At 45.6% G+C, this 11,467-nt stretch overlaps 1 protein-coding gene across 1 annotated transcript in view; it reads right to left on the bottom strand.

Moving 5' to 3' along the window:
- Window positions 1-475: 475 nt before the first annotated feature.
- The window catches only part of LOC144480910 (uncharacterized), a 40,289-nt gene continuing 29,297 nt past the window's right edge, over window positions 476-11,467 (bottom strand). Inside the window, exon 5 of the mRNA XM_078200538.1 lies at window positions 476-530. Coding sequence (XP_078056664.1) covers window positions 476-530 — 55 coding nt within the window. The remainder of the gene's footprint in view (window positions 531-11,467) is intronic.

Raw genomic sequence — 11,467 nt, 5'->3', positions numbered from 1 at the left:
CACAGCAATAAAGCAGAATCCAACTCGCTGGTGTCTCTGCAGGTTGCATAACAATCCCGTCCCGCACATAGAGCCGGTGAACGGTCTCTCCCCGGTGTGACTGCATTGATGAGTTTCCAGCTTTGATGGGTAATTGAATCCCTTCTCACAGTCCCCACATTTCCACCGTTTCTCCATGGTGCGGGTGTCCTTGTGACTCTGCTAGTTCCACGATCTGCTGAAGCCTCGTCCACACACAGAACACAATTAATTTCTCTCCCTGATGTGAATGATGCAATGTTTTTTCAGACTGTGTTAAAGCTCTTTCCACAGTCCGTGCACTGGAACACGCTCACTCAGGTGTGTTTCAGTGCTTTTCCAGGCACACTGATATTTAAGATCTCCTGAAAAAGACAGAACAGACAAAAATTTCTCCTTCTAAATTGAAAGACGGATGATATTCAGGTTCCGATAAATAGAGTGAATTTGTGAGATCTTAGTGTGACATTTGGTTTGACATTTCTGCCTGCAAATCTTCACCTTCTGATATCCTGTAAAAGGAGTTTACAAAAGTCATCACTGTCAGTACAAGATAGAAGTTCAGAACAGACAATTCTAGTTTCCATAGAACATTCTTTCCTCTCTCATTCCCCAAAAGCTGTAAATCTCCATCCCACACACTCTCCCTCCATTCTCACTCTGCTGTATCTAATATTCACCCTCCCAATTCTCCTGAAGGTGCTGATTGAGGCTGATTGACAGATCCATGCTCACTGCTTCCAGAACTAAGAGACTTTTACCAAGAGTCAGGATGGACGTGTGTGGCTGAAAGGACCCCTTTGCTGTAATGATTCTATAACTGGAAGTATAGAACATAGGTACAGTACAATATTATAAGAATAGAAATAATAATAAATTACTTCATTGCAGAACCATAAATAATTAATCTGTGACACAAAAAATCATGAAATATATCTCTGTCCGATATTAATTTACTGTCCCCTTAAATGTCAGCCATCTCCTGGGGAAAGCAGCCCTTTAATTGTGAACATTAGGAAAGAGAACATCCTCTTAACCAGACAAATCAATGTGTCAAGCTGAGGGAGCAAAGAACGTCAATGTCTTTAAGAGAGAGAGAGAGAGCTGGGCCAACCTTTCCTGAGTCTGCACCCTCTCTGGATTCACTTCATAAAATCATAGAATCCTATAGTGTAGAAGGAAGCCATTCGGCCCATCGAGTCTGCACCAACCACAATCCCACCCAGGCCCTATCCCCGTACCCCTGCGCATTTACCCTAACTTGTCCCCCTGGCACTAAGGGTCAATTTAACATGGCCAATCCACCTGACCCACACATCTTTTGGACTGTGGGAGGATTATATCCTCTGTCTGCTCGAGGAGTATAAAAAGTGCAAGAAGCTACTTAAGAGGGAAATCAGGAGGGCTAAAAGAAGACATGTGGTTGCTTTGGCAGACAGAGTGAAGGAAAATCCAAAGAGCTTCTATAGGTATGTTAGGAGCAAAAGGATAGTGAGGGATAAAATTGGTCCTCTTGAAGACCAGAGTGGTAGACTGTGTATGGAACCAAAAGAGATGGGGGAGATACTAAATGGTTTATTTGCATCCGTATTTACTGAGGAAACGGGCATGGAGTCTACAGAAATAGGGCAAACAGGTAGGGAGGTCATGGAACCTTTACAGATTAAAGGGGAGGAGGTGCTCGCTGTCTTGAGGCAAATCAGAGTGGATAAATCCCCAGGACCTGACAGGGTATTCCCACGGACCTTGAGGGAAGCTAGTGTTAAACTTGCAGGGGCCCTGGCAGACATATTTAAAATGTCAGTATTCACGGGGGAGGTGCCGGATGATTGGAGGGTGGCTCATGTTGTTCCGTTGTTTAAAAAAGGTTCCAAAAGAAATCCTGGAAATTATCGGCCAGTAAGTTTGACGTCGGTAGTGGGCAAGTTATTGGAAGGTGTGATAAGGGATAGGATCTACAAATATTTGGATAGACAGGGACTTATTAGGGAGAGTCAACATGGCTTTGTGCGTGGTAGGTCATGTTTGACCAATCTGTTAGAGTTTTTCGAGGAGGTTACCAGGAAAGTGGATGAAGGGAAGGCGGTGGATGTTGTCTACCTGGATTTCAGCAAGGCCTTTGACAAGGTCCCCCATGGGAGGTTAGTAGGAAGGTTCAGTCGCTAGGTATACATGGGGAGGTAGGAAATTGGATTAGACACTGGCTCAATGGAAGAAGCCAGAGAGTGGTTGTGGAGGATTGCTTCTCTGAGTGGAGGCCTGTGACTAGTGGTGTGCCGCAGGGATCGGTGTTGGGTCCATTGTTGTTTGTCATCTATATCAATAATCTGGATGATAATGTGGTAAATTGGATCAGCAAGTTTGCTGATGATACAAAGATTGGAGGTGTAGTGGACAGTGAGGAAGGTTTTCAAAGCTTGCAGAGGGATTTGGACCAACTAGAAAAATGGGCTCAAAAATGGCAAATGGAATTTAACGCAGACAAGTGTGAGATACTGCACATTGGAAGGACAAACCAAAGTAGAACGTACAGGGTAAACGGTCGGACTCTGAAGAGTGCAGTTGAACAGAGGGATCTGGGAATACAGGTACAGAATTCCCTAAAAGTGACGTCACAGGTGGATAGGGTCGTAAAGAGTGCCTTTGGTACATTGGTCTTTATAAATCGGAGTATCGAGTATAAAAGTTGGAGTGTTATGGTAAGGTTATATAAGGCATTGGTGAGGCCGAATTCGGAGTATTGTGTACAGTTTTGGTCACCTAGTTACAGGAAGGATGTAAATAAGGTTGAAAGAGTGCAGAGAGGTTCACAAGGATGTTGCCGGGACTTGAGAAGCTGAGTTACAGAGAGAGATGGAATAGGTTGGGACTTTATTCCCTGGAGCGTAGAAGATTGAGGGGAGATTTGATAGAGGTGTATATGATTTTGATGGGTATAGATAGAGTGAATGCAAGCAGGCTTTTTCCGCTGAGGCTAGGGGAGAAAAAAACCAGAGGGCATGGGTTAAGGGTGAAAGGAGAAAAGTTTAAAGGGAATATTAGGGGGGGGCTTCTTCACGCAGAGAGTGGTGGGAGTGTGGAATGAGCTGCCGGATAAAGTGGTAATTGCTTTTAACATTTAAGAAAAACTTGGACGCGTTCATGGATGAGAGGGGTTTGGGGGGATATGGTCCAAGTGCAGGTCAGTGGGACTAGGCAAAAAATGGTTCGGCACAGACAAGAAGGGCCAAAAGGCCTGTTTCTGAGCTGTAATTTTCTATGGTTCTAGGAAACCAGAGCAAACCAACGCAGACATGGGGAGAGAACATGCAAACTCCACACACACAGTGACCCAAGTCAGGAATCGAACCCAAGTCCCTGACGTTGTGAGGCAGCAGTGCTAACCACTGTGCCACCATGCCACCCTACAGTCAAATAACCTAGTATTCCCAGGAGGTCTCCCATTCAAGTAATAACCATGCCTGAGTCTGCTTAGCTTCCGAGATCAGGCGTTTTCAGACGAGTATGGTCGTAGGCATTGGCTGATTCTTTTCACTTCCTTGAGTCTGTGTCTGAAGCTCAATCTTCATTCAGAAAGAGAGCAGCAGCAGCTTTGCCGGGCAAGAATGAACTGCTGAAGAAGCTCATTGTCCAACTTCCGCATTCAGACAATGGGGGAGGTCTGATTTGCTGGAGGATCAGAGGCCTTCCGGTCCTCCAGAGTTTCCATTGGTCAATCCCCCGCAGACAGACAATGAGGGGCGGAGCCCCACGTGGGGGTGGGCGGGACTTTGTCCTCCAGCCGCGCTGAGCTGTTGTCCAATGGGAAAGGCTGGAAGACCCGGACAGACAATGGTCAGTGCGCCGGCTTTGTACCGGGCCCCGCCCCACACCCGCACATGCGCATTCCCCCCAAAACCCGCACATGTTGAATTTTTAACTTCCAGGTCACCACTCGCTGCCTAAATAAAAATCCGCCTCACACTCTTCATGTATCTGTAACCAGGTAATACAGTGCATTACACACATCATCAGTCTGCTTTATGTCCAAATGTAAAACTTTATTGTGACTGTCAGCTTGAAGATTTCCAGCTCTCTGTGTCCAGGACAGGATGTGGAGATGTCGGCGTTGGACTGGGGTAAGCACAGTAAGAAGTTTAACAACACCAGGTTAAAGTCCAACAGGTTTATTTGGTAGCAAATACCATAAGCTTTCGGAGCAATGCTCCTTCGTCAGATGGAGTGGTCTCTGTTCTCAAACAGGGCACAGACACAGAAATCAAATTACAGAATACTGATTAGAATGCAAATCTCTACAGCCAGCCAGGTCTTAAATGCACAGACAATGTGGGTGGAGGGAGCATTCAACACAGGTTAAAGAGATGTGTATTGTCTCCAGACAGTACAGCTTGTGAAATTGTGCAAGTCCAGGAGTCAAGCTGTGGGGGTTACTGATCATGTGACATAAATCCAACATCCCGGTTTAGACCGTCCTCATGTGTGCGGAACTTGGCTATCAGTTTCTGCTCAGTGACTCTGCGCTGTCGTGTGTCGTGAAGGCCGCCTTGGAGAACGCTAGGTAAGCGCAGAGTCACTGAGCAGAAACTGATAGCCAAGTTCCGCACACATGAGGACGGTCTAAACCGGGATGTTGGATTTATGTCACATTATCAGTAACCCCCACAGCTTGACTCCTGGACTTGCACAATTTCACAAGCTGTACTGCCTGGAGACAATACACATCTCTTTAACCTGTGTTGAATGCTCCCTCCACCCACATTGTCTGTGCATTTAAGACCTGGCTGGCTGTAGAGATTTGCATTCTAATCAGTATTCTGTAATTTGATTTCTGTGTCTGTGCCCTGTTTGAGAACAGAGACCACTCCATCTGACGAAGGAGCATTGCTCCGAAAGCTTATGGTATTTGCTACCAAATAAACCTGTTGGACTTTAACCTGGTGTTGTGAGACTTCTTACTGTGAGACTTACGGAAGCAGCGAGCATGGATCTGTCAATCAGCCTCAATCAGCACCTTCAGGAGAATTGGGAGGGTGAATATTAGATACAGCAGAGTGAGAATGGAGGGAGAGTGTGTGGGATGGAGATTCACAGGTTTTTGGAAATGTTCAGTTTAGTTTATTAGTGTCGAAGTTGGCTTACATTAATACTGCAGTGAAGTTACTGTGAAAATTCCCTAGTCGCCACACTCCGGCGCCCGTTCGGGTACACTGAGGGAGAATTTAGCATGGCCAATGCACCCAACCAGCACGTCTTTCAGACTGTGGGCGGAAACCGGAGCACCCGGAGGAAACCCACGCAGACACAAGAAGAAGGTGCAGACTCCACACAGACAGTGATCCAAGGCCAGAATTGAACCTGGGTCCCTGATGCTGTGAGGCAGCAGTGCTAACCACTGTGCTGCCCTGTGTCGAATGAGAGAGGAAAGATATTTCCATAGAAACTAGAATTGTCTGTTCAGAATTTCTGTCCTGTACCGACATTGATGAATTTTGTAAACTTGTTTTACAGGATATCAGAAGGTAAGGATATACTGCCAGAAATCTCTAACCAAACATCACGTCAAGATCTGACATCATCGGGACCTGAAAATCATCGGCCTTTGAATCAAGAAGGAGAAATATTTCTCTGTTCTGTCTGTTTCTGAAGGCTTTAAACATCAGTGTGACTGGAAAAGCACGAGACACACACAGACTCGACTGAGAGCCTTCTGGTGCACTGTCTGTGGAAAGCTTTAACCAGTTACACAGCCTGAAAATACATCACAGCATTCACAGCACGGAGAGGCTGCTACCGTGTTCTGTGTGTGGAAGAGGCTTCAACTGGAGAGTTACAGGGACACCCGCACCATGGAGAAACCTTGGAAATGTGGGGACTGTGGGAAGGGATTCAGATTCCCATCTCAGCTGGAAATTCATCGACGCAGCCATACCGGTGAGAGACCGTTCACCTGCTCCGTGTGTGGGAAGGGATTCACTCAGTCTTCCCACCTGCTGTGTCACAATCTAACTCACAGCAATGAGAGACCCTTTAAATGCTCTGACTGTGGGAGTGGCTGCAATAGCTCTGGAGAAGTGCTGACCCACCAGCGCATTCACACTGAGGAGAGACCGTTTAGCTGCTCTCACTGCACAAAAAGGTTTAGACGGTTTTCTAACCTGCGGAGACACCAGCGAATTCACACTGGGGAGAGGCAGTTCAGTTGTTCCATGTGTGGAAAGGGATTCACCCAGTCATCCGACCTGCGGAGACACCAGCGAGTTCACACTGGGGAGAGGCCATTCACCTGTTCTGTGTGTGGGAAGGGATTCACTCAGTTACCCAGCTTGCAAAGACATAATCTCATGCACACCAATGAGAGACCCTTTAAATGCTCTGACTGTGGGAGCGGCTTCAGAAGCTCTCAGGAACTGATGATCCACCAGCGCATTCACACTGAGGAGAGACCGTTCAGCTGTTCTCACTGCTCAAAGAGATTTAAATGGTCATTCAGCCTGCAGGTCCACCAGCGTGTTCACACCGGAGAGAGACCACTCACCTGTTTGGTGTGTGGGAAGGGATTCACTCAGTCATCCACCCTGCTGCGACACCAGCGAGTTCACACTGGGGAGAAGTCGTTCACCTGCTCTGTGTGTGGGAAGGGATTCACTCAGTTCTCCCACCTATTGAGTCACAATCTCACTCATACCCAGGAGAGACCCTGTAAATGCTCTGACTGTGGGAGTGCCTTCAAAAGCTCTCGGGAACTGACCTCCCACCAGCGCATTCACACTGAGGACAGACCGTTCAGCTGTGCACACTGCACAAAGAGGTTTAGAAGGTCATCCGACCTGCGGGTACACCAGCGAGTTCACTTTCTCGAGAGGCCATTCACCTGCTCTGACTGTGGGAAGGGATTCACTCAGTTATCCTACCTGCGGGCACACCAGCGAGTTCACCAGTGATGACAGGGATTGGATTCTGCTGTTAATCACATCCAAGAATGAACTTTGTTTATTCTGACAGTAGGTGAAGTGGGAGGGTTGGAGGGTTTCTTTCTGCTGAACTGGCCAGTCTCACAACTTTGCTTCCAGTGGGCTGATGCTTTTTGAGCCTGGGAGAGCACATTTCCACTGAAATGATCCACAAAAGATCGGTGGCACGGTAGCGCAGTGGTTAGCACTGCTGCTTCACAGCTCCAGGGTCCCGGGTTCGATTCCCGACTCGGGTCACTGTCTGTGTGGAGTTTGCACGTTCTTCTCGTGTCTGCGTGGGTTTCCTCCGGGTGCTCCGGTTTCCTCCCACAGTCCAAAGATGTGCGGGTTAGGTTGATTGGCCAGGTTAAAAATTGCCCCTTAGAATCCTAAAATGCGTAGGTTAGAGGGATTAGCGGGTAAATATGTGGGGGTCGGGCCTGGGTGGGATTGTGGTTGGTGCAGACTCGATGGGCCAAATGGCCTCCTTCTGCACTGTAGGGTTTCTATGATTTCTATGAAAAGCTGATGGAGGACAATAATTTTATCCTGGATAGCAAATAGTGTTTTTTCTACCACTACAGATAGATCTAAAATAAATGCAGAAAGAACTGGAAAAACACAGCAGGTCTGGCAGCATCTGTGGAGAGAGAAACAGAGATAATGTTTCACGTCCAATGTAACTCTACTTCAGAACGAAAGAGAGGGAGAAATGTGATGGGTTTGATGCTGCTGAGAAAGGGGGGAGGGGCAGGTAGAACAAAAGGGAAAGTCAGGGATTGGTTAGAGGACGGGTGAGATTAAAAGACAAAAATGTCCTGGAACAAAAGGCAAAGGGAGAGGTAATGGTTGTTGGAAAGAAACAAAGCATTGGTCCAGAGTAAGTGTGAATGGCAGAATAAAGGACAGCTCTGTCTGGAAGCAAAAAAACATGAAAACAAGATGCAGACTGACTCAGCAAATAAAAACAAATTAAAATGTAGGAGAGAGTTCAGGGCGTGAAGTTGTTGAACTCAATGCTGAGTCCAGAAGGCTGTAAAGTGCCTCATCGGAAGATGAGGGGCTGTTTGTCCAGCTTGTGTTGGGCTTCTCCGGAACATTGCAGCAGGCCGAGGACAGAAATGTGAGCGTGAGAGCAAGGTGGTGAATTCTAATGGCAAGCAAGCGGAAGGTCAGGGTCATGCTTGTGGACTGAGCGGAGGTGTTCCACAAAGAGGGCAGGGAACAGGCTACAGATTAATTAAAGAGAAACCATTTGGGTTCAGAACATTGTGAACATCCTTTTACTCTGGTTGTCTTTGATCGTCAAGTCATTTTCTGTTTGTTTTTAACCATGTTCTGTTTCATTAATAAACTTTTATCAATAAAAATATTTGATTGTTCTGGACTTTTCCTGCTGAGATTGATGCACTTTAGGGAAAGTGGGTGAGAGGGGTTGGCAGGCTCTTTAACAGAAAGTGAATCCCTCTCAGGTAATTGGCAAAGGAGCCAGAGGAGGAGATGAGATTTTATTTTGTTTGACACAGCGAGTTGTTCTGATCTGCCTGAAAGCAGATTCAATAGAATCTTCCCAAAGGGAAAAGACTTGAAAGGGAAGAATTTGCAGGGCTGTGGGGAAAGAGCAGAGTAAGAGTTTTAACAACACCAGGTTAAAGTCCAACAGGTTTATTTGGTAGCAAATGCCATTAGCTTTCAGAGCGCTGCTCCTTCGTCAGATGGAATGGATATCTGCTCTCAAACAGGGCACACAGAGACACGAACTCAAGTTACAGAATGCTGATCAGAATGTGAATCTTTACAGCTAATCAAGTCTTAAAGATACAGACAAGGTGAGTGGAGAGAGCATTAAGCACAGGTTAAAGAAATGTGTATTGTCTCCGGACAGGACAGCCAGTGAGATTCTGTAGGTCCAGGCAAGCTGTGGGGGGTTACCGATAGTGTGACATGAACCCAAGATCCCGGTTGAGGCCGTCCTCATGTGTGCGGAACTTGGCTATCAGTTTCTGCTCAGCAGAAGTCTTCCAGTCTTATTTCATAATTCTCAGGAATTTGTGACCAACATTCCACATCGGAGCAGAAGTTGGCCATTTGGCCCTTTGAATCTGCTCCACCATTTATTTACATCATGGCTGATCTGTTTGTGTTGAGTTCCACATTCTCGTGCTATACCCGATACTTTTGATTCCCTGATCCAACAAGAATTAGTATAAAGGCAAAATTCTGCTGTTGCTGGAATCTGAAACAGAAACAGAAAATGCTGGACAATCTCAGCAAGTCTGACAGCATCTGTAGAGAGAGAATAGAGACAACATTTCAAGTCAGGATGACCCTTTTTCAGAGCTGAAGACAAAGAAAATCAGACAAATTTATCCTGTGTGGGTCAAGAATTAGAAAGCAATCTATTAAACCTCCTCTGAACCACGTTCAATGCATTTGTATCATTTCTTAAATAGGAGACAAAGCTGCACCGAGTGTTCAAGATGCAGTCTTAGCAACGCCCTGTATAACTGAAGCATGATGTGGAGATGCCGGTGTTGGACGGGGGTAAACACAGTAAGAAGTCTCACAACACCAGGTTAAAGTCCAACAGGTGTATTTGGTAGCACAAGACACTAGCTTTCGGAGCGCTGCCCCTTCGTCAGGTGAGTGGGAGTTCTGTTCACAAACAGGGCATATAAAGACACAAACTCAATTTACAAAATAATGGTTGGAATGCGAGTCTTGACAGGTAATCAAGTCTTAAAGGTACAGACAATGTGAGTGGAGAGAGGGTTAAGCACAGGTTAAAGAGATGTGTATTGTCTCCAGACAGGACAGTTAGTGAGATTTTGCAAGCCCAGGCAAGTCATGGGGGTTACAAAAAGTGTGATATGAACCCAAGATCCCGGTTGAGGCCGTCCTCATGTGTGGAACTTGGCTATCAGTCTCTGCTCAGCGACTCTGCGTTGTCGTGTGTCGCAAAGGCCGCCTTGGAGAACGCTTACCCGAAGATCAGAGGCTGAATGCCCGTGACTGCTGAAGTGTTCCCCAAATGTTCACACCAGGCAAGAGTGTTCTCTTCCTGTTGGGGAACACTTCAGTGGTCACAGGCATTTGGCCTCTGATCTTCGGGTAAGCATTCTCCAAGGCGGCCTTCGCGACACACGACAACGCAGAGTCGCTGAGCAGAGACTGATAGCCAAGTTCCACACATGAGGACAGCCTCAACTGGGATCTTGGGTTCATATCACACTATCTGTAACCCCCATGACTTGCCTGGACTCGCATTCCAACCATTATTTTGTATATTGAGTTTGTGTCTTTATATGCCCTGTTTGTGAACAGAATTCCCACTCACCTGATGAAGGAGCAACGCTTCAAAAGCTAGTGGCTTGTGCTACCAAATAAACCTGCTGGACTTTAACCTGGTGTTGTGAGACTTCTTACTGTAACTGAAGCACAATATCTTTACTTCCATGTTCAATTTCTCTCATAATAAAGGACAGCATTCCATTTGTAAGAACTTTGATTTATTTGAATGAAGGTTTATGGGGGTTCTCTTGTTTGCAATAACCTCCCTAATCGTAAATCACACCAGGTTCCAGCGACTTAACCATATGGCAAGAAATAATGCTTTAAATGGTGAAATCAGAAAGTTTGTTAACCATTAAAAATGTAACAAGTCAGAGAGATGAAAAGCAAAGTGTCGATTAACAATTATTACAGAAACCTTAACTTTAACAATTGAACAGACTCCTCTCAGACCAGGACATGAAGTGACGGCTCCGAAAACGTGGATAACTTGTAAAACCAACAGCTCTCAACGTCTCTCTGTAAACATCTCTCCCTCCACCTCTCTCTACCAAATTGGCTTCTCAAGATCACTTTTTTATACTTTAAAAATGTCAAAAGACCATCTTAGCCAATTCCCATAAATCTTCAATTATAAACTAAAATAGACACGAGTTTTCGGGCAATTTAAAAACAAATCAACTGTCTGTTGAAAGGGTTAACTTTTCTACAGAACCTAAAGGGGTGGGGACTGAGCAGCAAAAACTTGACACTTTACACAAGTTTAAAAAACTTGACACTTTACACAAGTTTAAAAAACTTCCCTAACAAAACAAACTTGATTTTAAACTTCACCCATTAATTTTTTTTGTTATATTCATCAACCTAATTATTTTAATTTGATCAGTTATTGTTAGGGATGGGTAACTTGTGTTCTTTATAAACTGGTTCACTCATTTTGTTAATTCGACATGGGCTCGGAGAATCAGAACCCAGACTTTATCATCCTTATCCTTTTTCTCCTTTTGCCACCACTCCCTCTGTTTTGCGGGAGGGTCGTGGGGATTCCAATCAGACCAAATCAAATTATCATAAAAGTAAAATACTGCGGATGCTGGAATCTGAAACGAAAACAGAAAATGCTGGAAGATCTCAGCAGGTCTGGCAGCATCTTTGGAGAGAGAATAGAGCCAATGTTTTGAGTCTGGATGAGCTTCTTACAAAGTGTC

This window comes from Mustelus asterias, chromosome 30 (genome assembly GCF_964213995.1).
Source record: "Mustelus asterias chromosome 30, sMusAst1.hap1.1, whole genome shotgun sequence".
Taxonomy (NCBI): domain Eukaryota; kingdom Metazoa; phylum Chordata; class Chondrichthyes; order Carcharhiniformes; family Triakidae; genus Mustelus; species Mustelus asterias.
This window is presented reverse-complemented; position numbering and strand designations above follow the sequence as displayed.